At 38.7% G+C, this 25,470-nt stretch overlaps 1 protein-coding gene across 1 annotated transcript; it reads right to left on the bottom strand.

Annotated features, from left to right (window-relative positions):
• chrna6 (cholinergic receptor, nicotinic, alpha 6) lies at positions 1 to 25,470 on the bottom strand. Its single transcript, XM_033968777.2, has 8 exons — positions 25,248 to 25,470; positions 12,077 to 12,216; positions 10,826 to 10,870; positions 7,565 to 7,674; positions 6,223 to 6,430; positions 4,320 to 4,946; positions 1,415 to 1,684; positions 1 to 383 (listed from the first exon to the last, which is right to left on the bottom strand). The coding sequence occupies exons 1-8, from the start codon at positions 25,303 to 25,305 to the stop codon at positions 258 to 260; spliced, it is 1,584 nt and encodes a 527-aa protein (XP_033824668.1). The 5' UTR covers positions 25,306 to 25,470; the 3' UTR covers positions 1 to 257.

The raw sequence follows: 25,470 nt of genomic DNA, 5'->3' as shown, positions 1-25,470 counted from the left end.
TGATATTCAACATAAGTATGATATTCATGATAAGACAGTGGACTGACATCTTTGTAAATACTAGCCACAACTTGAACAACTTACCATTGCTTTACAGTGCGAGTTCCTCTACAATGTTACCAAAATCTTTATTATCACACAACTTTTTCCACTGACACTTGAAATTTAAGAAACGTACAAGTAAAGATGAGATGTCGGCACGTCCAGTTGTGCTTATGGGTTTCAAAAGTCTATTTTCTGCTCTGATTGGTCAAAAGTTAGGAGACAAATCCAAAGAGGGGCTGCATGAAGAGACCCATAGTCCCGAGAACGCACACGGTTACAAAGACCCACAGGAAGATCCGATCAATCACCATGGCAACGTACTTCCAGTCATCCTCGACCTGTGAGTAAAAGGGGAGGACAAAATAGAAAAGTTCAAAAAGTTGCTGCAGTAACAAGTGTAAGATGTTTATCGATTGTTAAAATTCACTCTCAAAAGATGGTGAGCTGATGGGGTGAAGTTAAGGTTTATGAAAAAATAAAAGTACTTAAAACCTTGGAAATTTTTTGCATCCCAATGAAATGGAATCTAATCCACCATTTATTGATAGAGAAAATGACTATGATAATGGGATTCAAAGGAGTGACAGGCATTTCAGACAAAGCAGATACAGGAGTGTGTTTTACATATCAAAGCTGCTGTAAGCCTGTGGGACATTCTGCAACTGTATTTGACAGAGAGAGAGAGGGGTCCCGGCTCAAATCAGGAATAATTCACTTCAAACCTGCCCCATTGCTGACAACTGCAGCAGGTGAGCAGCTTCCCCAAAGCTCTCTCTCCAAAGACTTAGTTCTGTTTGTTTGTGCATGACTGGAATACATGTGTGATACAGGTTGATTTGTTTTTATTGAAGGAAGAGGTTTGGCTAAATTGTACTCCGCAAATACAAATGTGGCTGTGTCCTGTGTCCTGTGAATATTGGGCTTAATCTTTTAGGAGGACTTTCAAGGTCATTTCAATAGAGTTTGATAGAATAGTTTTGCTTAACAGTAATAATAATAATAATAATAATAATAATAATAATAATAATAATAATAATAATGCATCGGATTTATATAGCGATTTTTTTAGACACACACCACATTCATACTAGGTAATGTGGGTGAAGTGTCTTGCCAAAGGACACAACAGTTTCTCTCACTGGATTCTCACTCTGAGACCTGTTTTTTTCACCGGTCTACCATCCAAGTACTAACCAGGCCCTGTAGATAAGATGATTTTGCAGTAGTATAGTGTTTTCTAGTTCAATTTCAACAAACCAAACCTTCACAAACACTCAGAATGATCTCTCTGTTGCCTGGTTACATGTTGTGGAAAACGCAGTACTTAATTTTGATGTAAGTAGGATATGGCAGAGCGTGTACGGCTGACCTCTTTGGCCTTGTTGCGACTCCTCATGTTTTCTGCGATGTACTTGACGCTCTCGATGGCCTGCTTGACTTCAGGCGACACCACGGAGAAGGCCACCACTGTGTTGATACTCTGCATACTCAGCTGGCGGCTCATCTTGCCTCCGTCCGCGTGCTCCGGGGTCTCCTTCCCGTGAGGGCAGGGGCACGTGCTCTTCTTCCCCGTACACGCCTCACTGGGGCAGAACTTGTCGCTGAAGTCCAGAGAGTTGAGAGAACCGACTCCTACTTGCTGCAAGACAAAAGCAAAACAAAACATGTATATAGGCTGGGGAAGTGAAAGCATAACTAAAAAAAATAATGAAAATAAAAGATTAAAATTGTGACATAGATTCTCTCATTTTAGATATTATTATTATTAATATTATTATTATTGTTATTATTATTATTGTTATTATTATTGTTATTATTATATTGACTTTGTGTGTCTAGAATTTGTATTTCTAGAATACTTTTTCAATTTACTACTTACGTCACTACTATTTCTACAATTACTCCCAACAGTTACAGCTTTTACTTCTACTAGTAATACAGTACTATACTATATTCGGTATTTGCAGTATTATCATAGTATTACAACACAGTGTATTATCATAGTATTACGACACAGTGAAGTGATGGAATAAGTAATTGTGTTACTTAAGTAAAAATACAGATACTAAAGTTAAAGTATCACATGAAAAAATATACTTAAGTAAAGGTATTAAAGCTTCAAATGTAGTGATTTTGATAAAGATTTGTGCTGAATTTTGTTCAACAGAAACAACCAAAAAAAAATGTTCCTAGCTGTTTTTATCTGTATATTTTTGCTTGGTCAAACTACACATGTGTTAAAAATAAATCCCTCAGCCTTTTCAGCACGACTCAGACAACAATAAAAAAGTAAAAGTGAAGTAAAAGTAAAAATTATCCACTTTAAGCGAAGTACAGATATCTAAAATGTATACTTAAATACATTACTTTACTACTTTTACTTCATTACATTCCTCACTGCTTCACAACATTATGATTCTTAATGCTTTTTGATCTTACTACTACTCATTATTGCTTCTCCTTCTCCTCCAAGCCCAAATACCTACACAGTTACAATCATTCTACATCGAGCATTGCTATGATCACTTTAATAACTACTACTACAACTAAACAACTGTACTGTACCACAAGTACATGATTCTATGGCTCATTGTGGTAAGTGGGTAATTCATAGTGTAGTTGTTATAGTGTATGCAGAGTATACAGAGCCTTATATTAAGATGGATACCGGCCCTGCAGATGAGTTATGATGCAGTAAGAGTTTGTTATATGTGGGGTTGTGTAAGGATTCCTCCCACTCACGCTTTGGGGATCACATTTCACACAGAGTTACAGTAACACTTGATTCTCTTCCCTTTAGCTGCTCCTCATATTTTTTACTGGAAGTGCTGCTGCTGCCGCCGCTAGCACCATCCCCGCAGCCCAAACTCTCTGCTTTGATTAGATTTAGGCAGTGTTGAGCTTGTCTTTAAGTTCTTATAATGTACGTAACAAGGAGAGAAGAAAGAGCTTTTGCTGTCAGGGGAATACCGGCTTATACTTTGCACTGAGTAGTTTGGTAAGAGTGTTAGTTGCGAAGCCAAGTGCTCTTCTAATTGTGGCGTTATATGTTATGTTATATATTTATTACTGGACATTGACAGGTCTGTATGGGGAAGGTGACTCAGGCTTAAAAGCTCAACCCCATTTTAGTTCAACCTGATAATGCTTTAACTTGACTGATTATATGTGTGAGTTAAGGCCAGATATTGTTAAAGATTCAGTTACATAAGTCAGGTCTCCAAATTTACCATGCATTAGACAACGAGAGCAACTTGGCTTGTCTTTACTCTGTTTCAGGCAGTATTAGAGATGTCACAATATACAGTTTTAGCACTTTTGTGATTATTGTGATGAGAAAAAATACAGTTATTGCATTCAAGTATTCACAGTTATTATTCCTTTATGGGGCCAGCTTTATGAAAAAAGGTCATTTGGAAATAAACATCCAGATAAAAAGCATGTTTATATTTAGGTTTATTTTGGAGTATAGATTAAATTTGAACATTACTTAACTCCCCCTAAAATTCTCATCAGGGTTATTATTTTATTTTTACACTGTGACCTGTATAACCCCAACTGACCAGTAGTAAAAGTAATAAAGTATTATACTAAAGTACAAATTTTAGGTATCTGTACTTTTAATTTTGAACTGGATTGAAAACAAACAGTATTTTTACTATTGTTTGAAATCTGCAGAGAAGGCTGAAGGTTTATTTTTAACATGTTCATAATTTGAGAAGAACAAAAATATACAAATAAAGACAGCTAGGAAATTATTGATTCATTTGTTTCTATTGAACAAAATCCAACACAAATCTTCAACATCTTAGATCTCAAAATATGCACAAAATGCCTTTACTTTTTACTGTTTAAAGTACATTTTAAAAGAGATACTTTAATACTTTTACTTCAGCAGAATTTTTGATGTGATACTTTTACTTTTACTTGAGTATTTTGTTTGCTCCATTATCTGTAACAAAAGCTACTACGTACTTCTTCCAGCATTACAAGAGACTGATTAATCTTGACATCCCTAAGTCCTGTTTTGTAAGAAATGTCCAGACCAGTGGTGAGTGTGTGGTCTGCCAAACACATAAACAGCAGAAAGCCACTGTACCAAAAGAGCATCTGTGTGGCTGTTCTGTTTGCTCATCTGTTACCCCCCCTCCTCTCTGTGGTGGAGCAGGTGGTGCTGTTTAAACTGGTCTTAATCTGTATTATTTCACTGATGGATCATTACTGTCCCTATAGCCAGAACACCCCGTCCCCCCCCTGCTTTACTCCTCACTCACCTGTATTAGACTGTTCTTCCTCTTATGCGCTCCTCTGGCACCTCCTCCGCCTCCCCCTCCCCCTCCGGCTCCTCCTGCCTCCCCACTGCCATCCACCCCCCCCACCTTGGCGCAGTCGTCGGCAGCCGCGTCCGTCGGCCTGCGCATCAGCATGATCCGGGGCAGCATGGTCAAAAAGACGGAACGCACCCAGGCCGGCATGGTATGGGTCATGGGCGTGCGGTAGTGGACGTTCAACACAAACACAGTGATGACAATGCTGAGGGTGACGAAGATCATGGTGAAGAGCAGGTACTCGCCGATGAGCGGAATGACCAGCGACGTGGAGGGGATGGTTTCCGTGATAACAAGAAGGAAGACAGTGAGGGAGAGCAGGACGGAGATACAGAGCGTGACCTTCTCTCCACAGTCGGACGGGAGATAGAAAACCAGCACCGTGAGGAAGGAGATGAGGAGGCAGGGGATGATCAGGTTTATGGTGTAGAAGAGCGGCAGGCGGCGGATGTAGAAGGAGTATGTGATATCGGGGTAGATCTCCTCGCAACAGTTGTACTTGATGTCATGTTTGTAGCCGGGAGCGTCGATAATCTCCCACTCCCCGCTTTCCCAGAAGTCTTTGAGGTTCACCTAGGCAACAGATAAACAACTTTAGCCATGGTAATTTGCGTTCAAACTGGTATGAAAGGCCAACTTACCAACTTACGACTGTAAATGAGGGACTACGGTATGTACAATATACGGGCTCATTGTTTTTGGTTTTAAATTTGTTTAAATACTTAAAAATAGTTAAACTGATCCATACAATATATTACCCCTGCAGAGATAATGTTAACAGTAAATATCCTCTTACGACGAGCAGAGAAACAAAGAAAGCAAGCAGGAGCTTCTCTCTAAGCAAGCAAAGAACAAGAAAAGGTTAAACATGCAGAGTTTAGATCACAGCACCAAACTATTGTCACACAGCATCAATACACAAGCACACGCACAGATTTCAACTGTGAACCGGACCATTGTGGTGTTATTATTAAAGGTCCTATATTACGCAAAAATAGGTTCTTGTGAGCTTTAAGCCATGTTAGAATGTTGTTACCTCATCAAACATACCTAACGTTGTGTTTTGTTTCACTCACACATGTTTGAGTAATCCTTTATTATTAGTCTGTCTACGTCTCTAAAGCTAAAAATGTTGTTCCACCTTGTGATGTCATGATAAGCAGTGGTTCTCAACTTAACCTTTTGTTCAGTAAGACAATTTCAGGGCTGAAATTATCCAGATGATTCCAGCGAAGGTGAATGGAGTTTAAAAACATAGTACTTCCTATATTTCTGGGAAGTACATCACAAGGTGGAATAGAGTGATTTCAACACGTGTTAAACATGTGTGAATGAAGCAAAATGCAACTTCAGGTATATTTGTAATAAGAAAACATTCTCATTAACATAGATCACAAAGTCGCGTAATATGTGCCCCTTAAAAAACATTTCTACACATTGTTTACCCCTTATGATGCGATTAAAACAGCACTGTAATCAGAAATGTTTGTGATGTAATGTACAACAACTCTTTTCATACTTGTAAATTGTGAATGGAATTATGTACTAATGAAGCTTCCATTCCCAAAAAAGAATAGAGAGATTTGCTTTGAAGTTTGTATATTCAGAAATGACTTTTGTGAATAGCAGTAGTTTGAACAGATGCATATCTGGAGAAATGAATGCAAACTTAAAAGGTATAGTGTTAAATATGTATGAAATTCTGTTCAGTCGTAGATTGTAAAACCAAAACAATGAGCTTAAATTACTGTTTCTGAAAGCCATGCAGAACAATGACGCCATGTTGCTCTTAAAGGTGATAGAGATTCATATATGAGTTTGTAGCTCTGTAGAATGTGTTAGGACTGACCTTAGAGCCAATGAGCACCAGGTCAATCTTGGCTTTGTCATACGTCCAGGAGCCAAACTTCATGGAGCAGTTCTGATAGTCAAAGGGGAAATACGTGATGTCCATGGGGCAGGAGGACTTGAAAATAGCTGGAGGGACCCACGTGATGGTGCCGTCAAACTTCAACAGAGCTTTCGTCTTATCTTCAACCAGGAAGTCACCTACAGCACTGTGTGTGAGGTGTATGTGTGTGTTAGCGCACACATGAGCCATCGCAAGAACAGGAGGAAAATAGGAGGAATGGTGGATTTGAATCAGAGGAAAATGTTATAGAAATGTCAAATGATTAAGGAAAAAGCGAGGAGAAAATAGAAGCGAGGAAAAGAAGAGGAGAGAAGATAAAAGGCGAGGTTATAGAGATTCAAATACAGATGACAGTGGGACTTGGAAGTGGCTAGTGCTGCTTAAAATCCTCTTTGATTCATTTCATGTCAATGTGCTCTATATGATTAGGGAGGATGAACCACGCTAAACACAAAGATCAAATGTGAAACAATATCAATATCAGCATGTTATGAGTTTAATTAGTCAAAAAATGCTGGGAATAAAAATGTATTATGGAAAAAAAAAAACATGGATTATGGTATATGGTTTCAGATATGGATCTCAAATGAGCTAAATATTATAATATCAGTTTTAAGCAGTATTTTAAAGGTGCACTATTGAACAGGAGGAGGTTCTGGAGATAAGCAGGTGACACCATCAGGCTAAGTTACACCCCAGATGAGCGGAGAAGTGACCCTGCTCACAGTAAGAATGCAAGTATTTTTGAGCAATAAAAATGCCTGCGAATTAATACTTTTTAAATTCTATACTTATAGTTTAGTATAGTTTAGTTTAGTTTAGTTTAGTCTTAAAGAGATATTGTCTTTTAAAGAGTCAATGTACAGAGACATTTAGCACATAAAATCAGAGATATTCCACACCAGATTGTAGCTAAATGGCTAGTCTCCATCTGCAGTCTATGTGCACTGTGGACATGCACATTCAAGGCAAAGCACTGATATCTTTAAGGAGTTAAGCATGTGCTATACCCCCATCAGAAAAGTTGCATACTGCATCTTTAACCGGTAGTCTATACATAATGGTGGTTATAATCACAGACCAGTCTAAATGGCCATTGTGTCATTGGTTTTCTTTCTATATAACACTTTCCAGAATGATACATGTAGAAGCACGGTGGTTTGTGTTCATCTGAACTGTCAAATTATCCAATCAGGTTTGATGCACACTAATTACCATTATGAATTCATAAGTTGAATAAAAACATTGTATTTGTAATGATAATAATCAACTGGCTCACTTGTTATACAGCACAATATCAGGTCTCCAGATCTTGTTCGACGGTACTCGGATGTATTCAATCCCATCAAACTCAGCTGGCATCCATCTTAGTTTATAGTCGTTCCAGATCTGAAAAATACAGAACTTACTGTTTACGCTGAATATGACTTTTCTACAGTTTGTTGTACAGCAGACACAGAGACGAGCCACAAGAGACGAACTCTGGAGAGTGAGATATTTATACTGCAGGCAAACCCTCCTTTGATGTAGCACAAATATGGATATCACCAAAACATCTCTGATTTTCAAGGGCTCCGTGCTTTCCAAAAGATTCAGCATAATAGAGATATATTATAATATTTGTCAAATGAAAGAACAGCAGTGTTTCAATAAAAGATGAATGCTTTGGATTGGCATTCTCTCGTCATAGCCATCGGTAACTGCTCTTAAGCCATAGTGCCATTAGTCCTGGTTATTTGCCTGTCATTCAAGATGAATTCATTCATTAGGAAAGAGGATTAATGCCCTGTTACGACCTGGGAGCTGTTTAATTAACCACTTCATGCTACACTGGGTTTTCTATTTATCTTTCCACCGAGCTGACCTCCTGATTTGTGGGCAAGGCAATCGTTTGTGATAGCAGCCGCAGAATGAATTATTATTTACAAAATAGTGAGATAGTTCAAACTAAAGACAAACATACATACACACATAATTAATAACCTTGTACATTTGTGTGATATTTTATACTTTTAGCTTGTTGTATGTTTGGACTAAAGCCCTCCATCTTCTTTTAGGGGTTGACACAGCAAGTTATCAAACAAGATTGTATCTGACAAGCAGAAGCCAGCAGTTACATATTTGTTTTTCTGATCAACCTCTTAAGGACAACTACACAGTCCTATGTTGACTGTTGAGAGGAAGAAAAAAAAAATCTGATTACTTTTATCTTATAACGAGTGAAGATAAGATATTTAAGATACTTTTTAATCTAAAATATATGTATCTTTTTATCGTTTATTATTAATAAGCTTTGATATTACTACACAGTTCCACTTGCCCTGATGCCTTTACATTTGAAACTGATCTATTTATGTGTGTAAGTTGTATAATTTCTTGCTTAGTATGTGTTTAATTTACCAGTTGTTTTAAATATGGTATAAAAATAATAAATAAAATTGGCTAAGCAGTTCCAGTTGCAATGACTCCTGCACATTTAAACTTATCAAAATTATTTTTTTTGAGAAACCTATACAGTCCCACAACAGCACCATGTGGCACGCCGTTTTACTCTCCCTGTTTGAATGTCAATACATGCTTATTAAAAAGCAACATGCTCCGTATTAGGAGCTAATTATCCAGTGATGCAATTAACCTATGCAGGAGAAGACCTACTGATAATATGGCTTCATTATGGCTTCTGTTTGTGATATGGAAACAAATGGCAAAACTGACAGAGAAATATGCAGCGACATTTAAGCAGTATAAATACACACAAAATATGATTGTGGTCTCCTCGCACAATTACTGTATGGTAATCATGCTATTGTGCCTCTTATATTCAATGACTCTTTTACAATGGCTAAAAAAACTACAATTATGAGACAAATGGTCAGTTCATTTTGCATTCTCCAGAGCCATCAATTATATATAGAAATATACAAAGGCAGAATATACAAAAGCAAGCCCACAAAGCTATCAAAAGAGATTGAAGCAACATGAAAAATAATCTCCTTTGATTGTAAATGTACAATGACTAAACAGCATATTCGCCACAGGGATCTCCCATAGAGCTTTTGGCAGAGACACACATAAATATCATCAATGGCAGTGCACATGGATGGGCCACTGTAAACCCTCTGGAGCCAATCCAGGGTCTTTATCGTTGAGTGTGGTGTTGACACGGTCTTTCATTATGGATGTCTTGTTGCATTCAACAGCAGAGCCACTACACACAACCATTACCATATCAGCTGTCTCAGGCATTTCAATGTGGTTTAATTGGAGTGCACAGCTATCAGTAAAAACATCACAATATGACAGTTTGGTAGCTAGAGTGCAATGAGTTTAGATTCATAAAGTCACGGGTATAACAACACAACACAACACAAAATGTATGTTATTAAGGAAAACTGTTTTGGTTTGAAATTTAGGAATGGCAGAGAACGAAGAGTGAAAATGTATGTAAGACGCTACACTCTTACTGTGAGTTTTCAAGATAATAATTTTGTTTAGCTGAAAAAAGTTAATTCATCAGTCAAACCCATGCTTATATGCTTTATATTGTAGCATTCTGGTGTAAAAAAAAAACAAAAAAAAAAACAACAGACTTCTTGAGGGTGTTTATTTTCTGAACATAGGGGCAACTGTAGGCTGTAACCCACGCCAAAACAACAGCAGTCTCAACTCACTCGAGCCAGTCTCCAAAACAGACCAGTAACTGACCAATAGAAACTTAGAAATGGCATAGCAACCAAGTGTTACAATCATAAACTGTATAAAGAAGTGGACTAAGTGAATGTGCCGTCACCCATAGCGTTCGGCTCCAGTCAAATGAAGCTCATTGAGGCTAGCAGTTATAGGCGTAAATTTGGAGTGAAGTTCCACATTTAGAATTCCGACCACGAGGATCATAGCAACTAAAGAGCCAAACCGGAGCAAGACTGTTGTAGGTAATGCTCCTTAGCCCACTTAGCAATGCTGTCTCGGGGAAAGAAGGCACCTGATTTGTCTTTTATTAATGTTCATATCTTGATTCACAGACAAAATAGACAGGATCATGTAGATCGGGTTAATAAGAACATTTTAATACCAAAATGACAAGGCTCACTGCAGCAATTACAAAGAGAGGAGGGACAATTTTTCAATGTAAAGTGAATTGGAGCCAGAGTCGATGGAGCCGTAAGTTCACCAATGATCACTTCATATTGGGAACGCGGTGGCTGGTGCATTAGCTATGTCCATTTATATATACAATCTATGGTCACTATATATGTATGCTCTACCGGTTACAAAGACACTCCTTAAATCGTAACCACTGAATGTTGGTGGTTAGATAATTACCAAAATGTATCGAGAAAGAAAATAAAGAACAAAACAGCTGACCTAAAAATAAGTTTTGAGTTATTCCTAATGAACTATGGAAAAGCTTGGCATTGTGAGGAATATTATGAATACAAACCACCACTTCCCACTTTCTGATGTAATATAATCAAACATTCCCCATACAGTGTGTTTCAGCAATGCATAATTTACATGTGGTATTTGTGTAAATACTTACATGCCTGAGCCACAGATTTGTCTCCATGATCTGGTTTACCTCGTCCTGTAGACAGAGAAAAATGAAATTCAGTTACCAAATATAAATCATAATAAAAACATGATATTTTGATGGAATGCACTTGTATATGACTGAAAAGGTCACACACAGGGATGTTTTAATAATAGATGGAGTTACAGGAGTTGCAATCTCACTCAAACTGTTCCCATTCCCAGACCAAACATATGTGTAAACCTAAGCTCCACACGGCGCACACACTTTCACCTTTAGATTCATTTCACCTTGGCGAACGCACATATCAGTCTGGGCTCCTGCAGGCATTTTTCTCTTAATCTGAGGCTTTCCATTTGGAGCTGAAAGCTTTCTTTTCACAGGAGGGTACGTACGTGCACCACTTGGTCCCATAACCACCACCACCGTGTATATGTTCAGTTAACATTAGCAGAGCCGCAGACAAGAGCATATACTGACATTTCAGGGATCTGTGAAATGGAACTAAATAAAGATTGTGTTTCACTGTCTATTCCACCATTCAACAACAAAAAACAAAACAAAAAGTCTGAGTAAGGGGCTAAAGGTTTAAGGCTTATGTTTCTTGGACTTCTTATCAAACTTGAATTAGCTCATGACAACAATTTACTTCATAATTTGCCAGAAAAAATGTCTAGTTTTCCTTATTCTGGATTATACTGATTCTATTTTGACTTGTGGCCAATATAAATAAAGAAATGATCAATTCTGTCACAATCTCAGGTTAAATATGCTCAATTTGACCACCCCTACATATCCTTTTGTTTCTCAATTTCGTTTACCTGAAATATATGTAATGTTTTTGAAGTGCACTGTGTAACTTTTCTGCTGATCTCCATGGGGATGTTATTTCTTTTGTTGTTTAGTGTCACACAAACAAGCATTAAACTGATCTATCTTATATTTATTCTTATTTGCGACAGTAGCTCAGTTGGTAGAGTGTTTGTCCACTGAGCCGAAGCTTTGCAGTTTGAATCCTGCAACAGCTCAACATGAACATCATTGGTAGAACGGTCAAATCCACTGACCCACAGGTTGGCAGTGCGATTCCAGCTCCCACAGATGAATGCTGTTGTTGTGGGTAAGACTATATTAAATTTGACCATTACTGTCATAGAAAAATGCCATAGAAAACAAAAAGTCCCATAGTGCACATAGAAACAAAGCACACGCCCATGATGTGTGTTACTGCGTTACTACAGACTGGAGTGTGCGACTTACCACTTTGACCAGCTGTGATATGGACACCTCAAACTCCACAGTCACCGGATCAGACACATTCTCCACTGGCCTGATGAACTGGTTATATCGTCTGAAGAGCTTTCGGAACAAACGGTCCTCTGCTTTGGACGAGAAGCACACTGAGGAGGAAAGAGACAGATGGAGAGAGGGAAAGAAAGAAAGAGAGAAAGAAAAGGGGGAAGAGAGAGATGGATGGGGAGAGATAGAGACAGAGAGAAAGAAAGAGAAAGAGAGAGAGAGGTGAGGAAAGGGAAAGAAAAAGTGAGAGAAAGAAAGAGAGAAACAGAGATGAAGAGAGGGAGAAAGAATGAGAGAGAGAGAGAGCGAAAGAGGGGGAGATAAAGGCAGAGAGAGATGGAGAGAGACAGAGTCAGAGAGAGGGAGAAAAAGAAAGAGACAGAAAGAGAGATGGAGAAAGAGAGAGAAAGAGGGGGGAACAGAAAAAGCGATAGAGAGAGAAATAGAGAGAGAAAGAGAAAGAGAGAGGTGGGGAGAGGGAAAGAAAAAGTGAGAGAAAGAAAGAGAGAGAAAGAGCAAGAAACAGAGATGAAGACAGGGAGAAAGAATGAGTGAGAGATAGGTGGGGAGAGGGCAAGAAAAAGCAAGAGAAAGAAAGAGAAAGAGAGAGAAAGAGTGAGAGACAGATGAAGAGAGGGAGAAAGGAACAGAGAGAGAGAGAGAAAAAGAGTGAGGGAGAGCGAAAGAGGGGGAGATAAAGGCAGAGAGAGATGGAGTGAGACAGAAAGAGAAATGAGAAAGGGGGAAACAGAAAAAGCGATGGAGAGAGAAAGAGAGGTGGAGAGAGGGAAAGAAAAAGCAAGAGAGAGACAGAGCATGAGACACAGATGAAGAGAGGGAGAAAGAGAGAGAGAGATGGAGAGAGAAAGAGAGGGAGAGAAAGGGAGATAGAGAGAGATGGAGAGAGAGTCAGACGGAGAGAGAGAGAAAGAGAGGGAGAGAGAAAGAGAGAGAGGGAGAGAGAGAGGGAGAAAATTAATACTCTGAAAGAACAAAGATGAAGAGAGCGCTACGAGAGAGCACTTCAGTTTACTATGTATGCAGCACAAATGTTTTTTAGTAGCATTTTAATCTTATTGGAAACTGACTGTATGATCAATAATTCTAGACCAGTTTTGCTTTATTTTTATCGAGAGAAAGAAAAGAAAGAGAGAGGGGAAAGAAAGAAAGAAAGAAAGAAAGAGAGTTAGAGAGAGAGGGAGAAGGGGGGGGGGGGATTGGCTTTTCCAAGCACAGCAAATCAAATCCATTTAATTATTCTTCCATTCTTCTTCCATTTTAATTTATCCAGGCAGGTGATCATTTTGTGACTAAATGACAACCTGATATTTGAGTACATCTTTGGTTACCCAGAATCCCTTGCCAGCCTTCACTATAAGCAAATTGTATAATTTATTGAAGCACTCATCACTTTTAGTGGGTCACTGACCTTGGCACTTGACATGAATGCATTTGAAAGCAGATTCTGAAAGTGGATAGAGCCTGTCTCTCCCTAACTCCACTTTCACACTTGACTTCTCAGATTTTAGCATACAGTAAACTCAACTCCAAAGCACATTTCCGGCCTCTCATTTGGCATTCATTATTTCCATAGCTCATTAATTTTGTCAGTGTCATTGTAAAATCCCCAAATACTCCTCTATGCTTCACACCACAGTCACCAGTACCACTTTGGAGCACTGAATGTGACGTGATACTCAACAGTGATACTCAAAGATAAAGGACAAAAAGTATGTGCATCAAGAAACTGTCATTGTCATAGTCCACTGTATAAAGAAGTGGATTAAACGAGTGTGATGTCACCCATAGCGTCCAGCTCCAGTGAAATGAAGCTCATCAGGGCTAACAGTTATAGGGGCCAATTTGGAGCCAAGTTCTATATTTGGAATTCTATCACAGCAACCAAAGAGCCAATCCAAAGCCAGGCTGATGAAGATAACATCCCTTCCCGTCAACTCCCTGCTAAACCAGCGGTGCTTAACAACGTTTTCAATCAAACCTGTTGCTAACATGCCTGCTATTAATGTTCATATTTTGATTTACAGGCAAAATTGCAAAATAAAAAAAAAAAAAACAGCATCATGTAGAGCAGGTTAATATGAACATTTTAAGACCAAAATAATGAGCCTGACAGCAGCAGATACAGGGACGACAGCTTTTCAATACAAAGTTATTGCAACTCACCAAACTCTGTTTGGAATGAATGTACATTTACATAATCAGTCTATGGTGAAGAAATGAAGAAAACAGGACAAAGAAGAAAACGTACAGGGAAGTTAAGTTTCACCTAACTATTGCGATCTTCTTCCTAATTATTAAAGGTCAGGGTGCAAAGCTTGAAGCCTAATTTTCATACAAGTACTAGAAACTTTGAGCAATAAAGGGATTACAGATAAGTTTACTTAGCTTTGTTCAATAAATTATCTAACTTAGTACATTGTATTTGCTATAACTTGGGAATACGAAACACACAATACTCAAAACTTAATAAAAAGTCCATATAGGTGTCTAATCCCTATTCTGCTTTAGTCACGTTTTGAGGAGGTGCATTGTGTTTCCTAACTTTTTCTGAGTTAACTTTATCGTTACAGTGAGGACATTTCAGGTTCATATCCAGGTTTGTGTGTTTCATCTTTTGGTTTTCTGCACTATTTATGTTATTCTAATAAGTAATATTCGAGTGCCAACCCCAATCCTGAGTCACAGTTTCAACTATTGCTGACAGTCAAACGTGGAAGTAGACAGCTGTGGGCTTGTTTATATCTCTATTGGGGAGCTCAAGGTTCCTTTGGGTGCAGTATAAACCAAAATATGGGAGCACTTGTTTACTAATTACCTAGAAAAATAAAAATCTGGAAGGCATGTGGTAAAAATATCTCCAAGATCCACAGTGAAAGGTTTAAATATAGTGGCACAAGATAAAGTGGCATTTTCTGCCCAGCTGAGATCTGCTACTGCTACCTCATGTTGTGTAAAGCAGTACTAAAGTAGGTCATGAGTCCATCAAATTCAACACTCCAGGTTTATATCTGACTATAACTGAAGATACAGCGTTGTTGTTGGTGGAACAGTGGGAAGCATTCAAAAGAACCGGCAGTAAAAAAGATGTAGAAAAAGCAGCAGGACTGAGTCACAAAGGTTATGTGAGTAGAGCTTTTGAAAACATGCCTCTGCTGTGCTGTCATGGGGTCATGCGTTAACCTGCTCCTTACATACACCTGGCTAATAATAACTATGGCAAAGTGCAGAGGGAAGAATGCAATGCACGCAAAAATGAGATCACAGAAATAACCTCCACATATGGAGGTGATTTTTGTGATGAATGAACCCAGTTAATATTTTTATCTTTCTGTAGGCTTTCTGTATACATATACAGTGGGGCAAAAAAGTATTTAGTCAGCCACCAAGTTCTCCCACTTAAAAAGATGAAAGAGGCCTGTATTTTTTATAATAGGTACACTTCATCTATGAGAGACAGAATGAGGGGAAAGAATCCAGGAAATCACATTGTAGGATTTTTAATGAATTAATTGGTATATTCCTTAGTAAAATAAGTATTTGGTCACCTACAAACAAGCAAGTTTTCTGGCTCTCACAGACCTGTAACTTCTTCTTTAAGAGGCTCCTCTGTCCCCCACTCATTATCTGTATTAATGACACCTGTTTGAACTTGTTATCAGTATAAAAGACACCTGTCCACAACCTCAAACAGTCAGACCACAAACTCCACTATGGCCAACACGAAAGAGCTGTCAAAAGATACCAGAAACAAAATTGTAGACCTGCACCTGGCTGGGAAGACTGAATCTGCAGTAAGTAAGCAGTTTGGTGTGAATAAATCAACTGTGGGAGCAATTATTACAAAATGGAAGACATACAAAACCACTGATAATCTCCCTCAATCTGGGGCTCCATGCAAGATCTTATCCTGTGGGATCAAAATGATCACAAGAACGGTGAACAAAAATCCAGGCCCATGTGAAGTTTGCTAGAGCATTTGGATGATCCAGAAGAGGATTGGGAGAATGTCATATGGTCAGATGAAACCAAAATAGAACTGTTTGGTAAAAACTCAACTTGTCGTGTCTGGAAGAGAAAGAATGCTGAGTTGCACCCAAAGACCATACCTACTGTGAAGCATGGGGGTGGAAACATCATGCTTTGGAGCTGTTTTTCTGCAAAGGGACCAAGACGATCGATCCGTGTAAGGGAAAGAATGAATGGGGCCATGTGTTGTGAGATTTTGAGTGAAAACCTCCTTCCATCAGCAAGAGCATTGAAGATGAAACGCAGCTGGGTCTTTAAGCATAACAGTGATCCCTAACACACCGCCTGGGCAACGAAGGAGTGGCTTCGTAAGAAGCATTTCAAGGTCCTGGAGTGGCCTAGCCAGTCTTCAGATCTCAACCCCATAGAAAATCTTTGGAGGGAGTTCAAAATCCGTATTGTCCAGTGCCAGCCCCAAAACATCACTGCTCTAGAGGAGATCTGCAGGAGGAAGGGGCCAAACTACCAGCAACAGTATGGAAAAACCTTGTGGAGACTTACAGAAAACATTTGACCTCTATCATTACCAACAAAGGGTATATAACAAAGTATTGAGATTAAATTTTGTTATTGACCAAATACTTATTTTCCAACTATAATTTGCAAATAAATTCTCTAAAAATCAGACAATGTGATTTTCTGGATTTTTACATTTTTTTTCTCATTTTGTCTCTCATAGTTGAAGTGTACGCATGATGAAAATTATAGGGAGTGGGAGAACTTGCACAATTCGTGGCTGACTGATACTGATACTTTTTGCCCCATTGTAAATGCTTTTTGTGGTATTTAGTTAAAATTTATTACACACATTTTTAATATTATTTTACATTTTACTTATTTATGAAAATGAACTGATTTGTGCATGCCTCTTTATGCTACATCAATCGAAACGTTATAACAACGACGTGCAGCACTGCAGGAACATGCAGATGGCCCTGCCTACTGATAGTTGTTGAATCCTACGTAGAGCTTGCTTGGAATCCAGATTACAGACTTCTTCAATACTTTAGTAAGATGTGAGTCTGGTGAATCACCAGTGAATCTCCCTGTTTTCAAATGGGTGTGATTGACAGGTGGATTAGTCAGTCGGGGACACACACTGTCAATGGGCGAAACACTAAACTCTGCTAATCTGAGGTGAAATGAATTTGATTTTATTTGTAAATCACAGGTGACCAATGAGCTGATTGCACGATCATTTTTAACTGGACTTGAGACACAACGGAGGGCATGGGGACTGGACTGATATAAACCTGTATTTGCCTGACAAATATCTGAAGCAAGTACAGAATAATGTCTCAGTTGAAAGACAAAATACCCCAACATGTATGAATTAAGCAGAATATATTTTTGAGTGAGCGAATGATGGGAAACCGTTACGATATGAATGAGCTGTTAAAAGTCAAATTTGCATATTAGGTCTAATACAAACTATAATTGTCCTAAGGCAGTATGTTCTACAAATGTGTCAATTTGATCTCTTTAGCAGTGAATCCAGTGCATGCAGAGGGAGTGTTTCACAGACCTTTTAAGTGTCCTTCTTAGAGTTTATTTTTCTATTCAGAGCATGTGGCCAAACAATCCGTTAGACTGTAAAGAATATCCCAGCAAACAAAGCACTTCTCTTGTTGTTCTCAGTGCATTATTCTGATATTAAAATTTATTTGATAACTATTGAAAACCTAATAGATAAAAACAAAGAGTTGACCCTATTACTTCCAGATGCTTCTCAAAGCAGAGCCAGGACAATAAACGTCTTGAGTCAGACCACAGACTGACATGCTGCTGAACTTCTGTGACAACACTCCGGAGACAGGCCCAGAGCAATGAGAAACACCTAGGAGAGAGCAGGATGGAGAGGAGACAAGGGATGAGGAGACAGACGGGAGCCAAAGCCTGCTTAAGATGTCAGTCTGGAGATTATGCGAATCAGAGTTCTTTCTATTTAGCATGGCTCACACTGACGTTGTGCTCAAATACATTTTGAAGTAGGAGAAAACAGAGTTTTCTCACACAGAATATTAAAAGGTACACTATGTAACTTTTCTGGCGGGGGTTCTGTCATTTGCAAACCATTTTGTTTATATTTTCAATGAGACAAGCAGGTGATGCCAGCAGACCAAGTAACAAGTCAGATCTGTGAAGAGGTGAGCCCGCACAGTAAGAACACTTGTTTGTTATGGTGTTTCTGAGTAATAAAACATCTGTAATTGAATAAATGAACAATGGACATGTTTCATTCAATGACCATTCCAGGATAAGCTTTAACATCACCATGGAGACAAGCATGCCCGTCACCACTAAAGGTACACAGTGCATCTTTAATTTAGCGTTAAGAAACAGAATTGCATTTACATTCACCCAAACTCATTATCAAGTGCCCTGATTTTGTCATGCTTCCACAAGTTTGTCAAATCTGAATTGAAATATACAGTAAAAGAGCATTCAGCTCCACAAAGCCTCGGGACCAGAAGGTTTGAAATGACTTTGAGTAAAAGGGTTCGTCACAGTGCTTCATCACACACTATAGAGTAATTACAAAGGCGTTTCTCAATAGAGCCACGTTCTATGTGTCCACCGACTGTACCAGCCCTTTGATCAAACTCAAGCTTACAATCAAAGCCTGACACTACGCTGACGCACATTTAACATGGTCAGATGAATTTCACGTTACAAATCATAAAAGAAGCAATTAAGTCAGAAAATGAGCTACAGGTTTGCACCATTCTGGTCTTGCTCACAATGGAAAGAGTCGACTATTCAGACACAGGTTTGGATGGTCAAAAGTGAAATGGTTAGAGGTGCAAATTGCACCTTTATGTTACATGTTGAAGTATTTTAGCAATAAATACATACGTAATAAGACAATACTGTCAAACATATAGCTTCTCCATGAAGACAAGCAAGTGTGTACCCTCCACCCAAAAAGTTACATAGTGTGCCTTTAAGCATTTTATAGAAAAGATGACTCAGTAGTGACAAATTTTGGTTTTGTGAATTGCTTTTGAAGAGGAGAAGTGAAGCAAATTTCATCTTTAGTTCCACAAGGTTCAGGCTGTGAGCACAAAGCACCTGCTACAAAAGGATTTGTGAAGATTATGGACTGCATAGAGTCAGGTGGAATTTGGGTGGGAAAATCTCACTGACAGAATGCTAAAAATAGAAACAAAAATATCTATTTGACGTTGGTTGTCAAAATGCTACATGTGCTTCAGACAGAATGTGTTTAAAAACCTTTGGACAGTCCGTCTAATACGCTAAAATACAATGATTAAACTAAATAAAATAAAGTCTCAATATTGCGTCAAACTTCTAAATATGAATTATTTTAAACTTAGATTTCTATTGGAAATAAGAATTATCAAAATGATGTGAAATCGATGTAAGCAGTAGAGTTGTTAATTCATGTTGTTAATTTCTTGGATTCTGCATTCAGCATGAACTTAATATTTCAAATTTCATAATATCAAACTTTGCGTTCAAGCAAGGTTGGGTTATATTTACTCTGAAGAGCTACTATTTGCAGCCTAAATAAGTGTTCTCCTGAATGGGAAAAGCTGAAAGAGAAAAATAAATTTGATCTCATAGTAAAGTGCTCTGGGTAAAGACTGTCCCACCAGTCAGACCCACTGAGAGTTTAGAGATTTCTGAAGCAATACTTGCAATATGTCAATCAAAAATAACTGCAAAAACCCACATTTTAATACCACTAGATTCAGTTAAAATGAAAAAAAAAATGGGTCAGCTTTTACAGTGCAGACTCGAGTCATATCCCGAATATCAATAATTTACCTCATTGAGCAGAATATGTCAAAACTCACTTAGAAAACCAGGGGAGGGTCCCAAGAGTCAACCCAGGCTTATGAGGGCCATAGGTCAGCTTAGGAGAGCTACTTGAGGCTTAATATGGGCCAGTTATGAAGAAGACATGAGGAGCAAGATAGAGGGTGGTGGCTTTGACGGACAGAGCAGTATAAGTGATGGAGGAGTGTTTGAGAGGATACCGTGAGAGCCGCAATTTAGCCTCCACCCTCCTCCCCTGAGCATGCAAAAGCTTTTAAACCAGAGAGAGAGGGCAGAAGCATATTTCCACTTCTTCCTCTTGCACAATGTTGTAAATATTGTATAAAGATAGACCCACTATGTGATCAAGCAAATCCCCCCTCAAACCCTGCAAACTATTGTAGTTTTGTTGCAATAAAACTGAGTTAAAGAGCGGTTTGTTTACCTCTGAGATTATGTGGGGGGAAAGAACAGAAGAGAATGTTGCGAGCTTCATGAAAGAAACACAACTGGAGGGTTTAGGGTGTGGAGAAGACAGCTGCCGAACAAGATTTTCATGACTAACTTTGACATGACTAGGTCATATAATATTCCCTACAATGGAAGCACGGCCAGAGTTGAATTGACGATAGTGCCACAATGTGATGAGTGTTCATGTCTGCAGGTCCTGGATTGATGATAAATAAACTTGTTTTAGACACCTTCTTCTCTCCTGTTCCTCTCAGAGAACTTGAATTATCTCTAGAACAACATGGAGTCTTCTATATCACAATAAACTCTTTAAAATACAGATTGCTTGATAAATATAAAACACATTTGTAAGAGTTTCATGTAAAAGTCTGTTACCATTCATAGCATCACCACAGCATATCTGCCTTATAGTGGGCAGTTATTCGTATTTTGTGTCAGATGCTCTTGCTGAAGCTACCACAAAAAAACTCAACATAGAAGGTGGGTTTATTTATTGTTTATATAACCAAGATAGTCCCGATTTTAAAGGGCCTATATTACACTATTTTCAGATCTATGTTACAATGTTGTCTCCTCATCACAAACAGACCTGGAGTTGTGTTTTATTTCATTCACACATGTTTAACACACAAATCCTGCATATTTAGGCTCCTTTTCTCAAAAATGTGATGTCATGGTAATACAAGAAATGTTCCACTGTGCTTTCAAACTCCATACACCTTCACTAGAATCATTTGAATGATTTCAGACCTGAAATTGCTAATCTCTGCTGAACTAAAGTTAAAAGGTAGCTTGAAAACTACCGCTTCATGACTTCACAAGGTTGAACAGAGCATTTTGAGCTTTAGAGATGAAGAAGATTAAAGAAAGGATTACTCAAACATGTGTGAATGAAATGAACTCTGAGCATGTTTTTTGAGTAGGTAACATTATAATAGGACTTAAAGATCAATTTTTTGTAATATAGGACCTTTAAGTCTAATTTTCATGAGAGTTCTGGCCCCAGAGGAGAGCCTGAAAGCTATGCTGGTATGAGGAGAACATCTAAACTACACTTGTGTGACCCCACCCGCACCCAAATGAACCCTGTGAGCAATCAACAACTATGCCACCAGTGTTATACATAAACTAGAATGTTAATTTTCATATTAGATTCATGTGGCCTTTATATCTTAAAAGATATTTTGTTCCTTCTTCTTCCTTGACGTGAAAAATAGTTTTGACACCGCTCCTTCCTGAGTCCAGTTCCTTTTTTAGATGTATCTTTGATTGTCTCTCCCGCTCCTCAGATGATGGTACTATAAATGGTCCAAAATAGCTCTATTAAAAGCAGTTTGACTTTCACAGAACACTGCACACATCCCTGACTACTCATGTATTTTCATGATGACTCAAAATGAACTTATCCACGTTTGAAAATGAGCAGATCAAATAGAATGTGCACGTCGTCCCCTCAAGGCGCACTCCCCCAAAACTGGGTTGCATCAATTTGAATATGTTTTATGTTGGAAAGTCATTCAAGCTACTTAGAGAGGTAATCCAACAAAATAATAGGGATTTTAAAACTGTACAAAGTGTCCGCTTTAGATATACTTAAAGGGCCTGTATTAAGCTATTTTCTGATCTATGTTAATGTTGTTTCCTCATCAAAACATACATGGAGTTGTGTTTTGTTTGTTGCACATATGTTCAACACATAAATCCTGCATATTTACCTTCTTCTCTCAATCTGAAAACACTCTGTTCCACCTTTTGATGTCATCTGGCAATACCACTGTGTTTTTAAACTCAATGCACCTTCACTACAATCATTTGGATAATTTCAGTCCTGGAATTGCCAATCTCTACTGAACAAAAGGTAAAATGTAACTTCAAAACTACCACTTCATGACATCATAACGTGAAACAGAGCATTTTGAGTTTTGGGGGTGGAGACAGACTAGGATCACGCAACATATGTAAATGAAACAAAACACAACTCCAGGTATGTTTTTGATGAAGTAACAGTATTATAACATGGCTTGAAGCTCACAAGAGTAGATTGTGCAGAATATAGGACCTTTAATGTGAAGTCTCTGGTCAGAACAAGCCAAAAAATACTTGAAAATGAATTTACAGCCAGTCAGTATTACACATTTAAAACATATCTGTTTTTTTTAATGACCTCATGACTATGCCATTTTATACCCATTGTCCAGTGATGCTTTTTTCTTTTTATTTGCAAGTTACTGCTACTGAATATTGCCAATCCATCTATATAGTTGGGACATGCACTTATTTTCACAACTAATCTTATCTGTTAACTAGAGAGATTTTTGCCACCTTGTACAGCTGTGTTCTAGCGGAAAATCTTTTGAAATGACTGAAATTTGCCCCATCAAGGTGATCAAAACTGCCCGCGTCAGCACTCCACCCTATAGCTCAAATCTGAAGCCCTAATAAAACTCCTTAAACCAAATGAGCAGTTTTAGAGCTCATAAAAGCTCACAGACGGTGACAGTCATTGAGTGAGGCCTATAAAATGTGGCGATGACAACACTTTGGAAGTGAGACTTTGGCCACGCCCCCTGAAGTCCATTCTGCTTTTCTGCTCTATAAATGCATGTGTGACATAACCAGTGACCGGATCATCGCTCATGCATTCACTCACATTAGAGGAGCAGGCTGTATTTGAATACAAAGGACAGCAGCCGCATGAATGTACCTACAGGCTGAAGTAACATATCTGCTCTGGCCCACTTTTAAGACCTGCAGCAGACTACTATATACACTACTATATGTGGTCTATATGTGAAAACATGAGGGAAGGACAGAACTATTCTAGGCCATAGTGTGTAATATAGCAGGCATGATAAAGCCATGGTCAGACTCAGCATGCATGCTCAGACCAGACAGTGGACTTAAATCAGTAGTACTGAAATATTTGCAATATACATTCATTCATTGCAATAACATTCTATTGTAATGTTAGTAAAGAATGTTTTCTTCTAATTAGATGGGGATGAAGTCTGTAACCAGGGGCTCTAAGCTAAATTTGTCTCTGGGGCCCATGACAGCGGATGCCTCCTGGCTCAGCTATTGGCAATTCACATTTGACATTATGACTCTGTTCTCATCACCACGACCAGTTGTATTTGTATTTACATGACCAACATTAGACTGAAAACATCCAGAATGTCACAACTACCATAGTCACAACAACAGTACACAAACATATAAGGGGGGTTAAGATTTCTGAAATTCTAGACAAGTTTCTGGTGGATTTTAATGTGTTCCAGTTGGCAACAGTTGGGTTACATTTTCATTATAAAGGGTCCTTGCACCGGTGGAAACACATAGCTGCCCTCACCTCTGCCCGACTCAAAAACAAATGTGGGCAGCAGTAGATATTTTGCTACGATAGGTACAAAACAAATGTAATTGTTTGAAAGGGACATTTAGGCTGCTGTAAACACACAAGCCCTGTGTCCAATAAAAGTTTATATATTATTTTCAATATAAGTGTATGGGCTCTTGGGGGCCATCTGCTGGCCTCGGGGCCCTAAGCAGCTGCTTAATCTGCTTAGAGGCTGGGCAGGCCCTGTCTGTAACAATAACAACAGAACATAAAGAGCGTGGCAGCAGAGTAGAGGTTAGTATTGGTGCATAGATTCCTTTTGATGAGTGATACATTATGCTTCTATAATAAAACATTTGTAGAACATTAGTTGTAAGTCACTGTAGTAGATCATCTTTCATGTTGGTTGAGTAACTTTTTCAAAGTCGTTTAAAGTTTTCCATACTGCATAACCATTTGCCAGAAGAAGAGTGAAGTTAGCATACAGAGTGTGCTGAATCCAAGTTCACCTCCAAGGACGCTTCCTCTGGCGCGTTAGATTAGACTTTTTGAAAACGTCTTTTCCCCAAACCTGTGTGAAATAACTTTTCACAAATCCACTCAGAGAAATCGGAGAACACCTAGAGCCATGAGGGTCACGCATGGAGCAGAGTGTGTGGTGCCTGATAACGCACAGCACAGCCTCCATCTGCCACCATGCAAATATCTGATAGCTGCTATTTACGCCCTCGGAGCAAGTGTTTACGTTGACGCTTTGAAATGCCGCAGCATAATTACGGCGCGTGCAGGAATCTATTTCACACAGCAGCTTTAGGTCAAGAGCCCGCCTCTCCCGCCTCCGCTGGTCAGTGATGAGGACGCCGCCAAGTGCACTCCAATAAAATCAGATGCTCCTTCATTTTTCACTCAGTCTCTCAAGTGCATTTCCCCATCGATCAATCAGTGACAGGGATCAGTTCTATTTTAGTCGACTTTATGCTACAGTTAGTTTCACCGCCCTGGTTAAAGTAGCTCAACAACTTTTTTTTTTTTTTTTTTTTTTTTTTTTTTAGTAAAACTGCAATTTTCACCTTACTTCACAAAACTGTCCCCTATCTGAATGCAATTCGGATAAATAAAACATTTGCACACAAACCAAGAGCAAACTTCTCACTCACGGCGTTTCTAAATCAGAGAAGGAAATGGATTCTGTAAACAAATCTGTATCTCGCCTGGGTTTCCTGATTGCAACATTAGTATTCATCTACATGTTTGCCTTTTCGACAACACGGTGGCCTATTTTGCCATAACAGTGAGGAGAGGGAGAAATGCATACCTTTAGTCTTTTCAAAACCTAAAATAATAATCATATTTCCAAAGCACTTTTACGCACAAGAGTGGAGACGTGCTGGATGCCACAAACTATGAGCAAAGGAAGCAGACAACTACGCAGCGAAAAAAGTGATTAAAAGTGCTCAAATAAAAATAAATAACTTTGTATAATTTTGTGTTTACCTTGTATTATAAGCGCTACTAGCAGAAGCAGGGAAGTCCATCGGTGCGCCGGCTGCATGTCTCCCCTGTGACGCGTGGGGGCTCCTGTTTCTGTCTCTTGTACAACTCTTTCAACCAATCGAGGAAACGTACAGGGGAATTTCAGAACCAATTGCACCAAAAATACTGCGTGTGTTGCGTTTCGCTTTCTCCTTGTTGCCCTCTTGGCGTCGTTCTGCCGGTG

This window comes from Periophthalmus magnuspinnatus, chromosome 1 (assembly GCF_009829125.3).
Source record: "Periophthalmus magnuspinnatus isolate fPerMag1 chromosome 1, fPerMag1.2.pri, whole genome shotgun sequence".
In the NCBI taxonomy this organism is placed as follows: domain Eukaryota; kingdom Metazoa; phylum Chordata; class Actinopteri; order Gobiiformes; family Gobiidae; genus Periophthalmus; species Periophthalmus magnuspinnatus.
The sequence above is the reverse complement of the archived record's forward strand: the minus strand, read 5'-3'. Positions and strand labels throughout refer to the sequence as shown.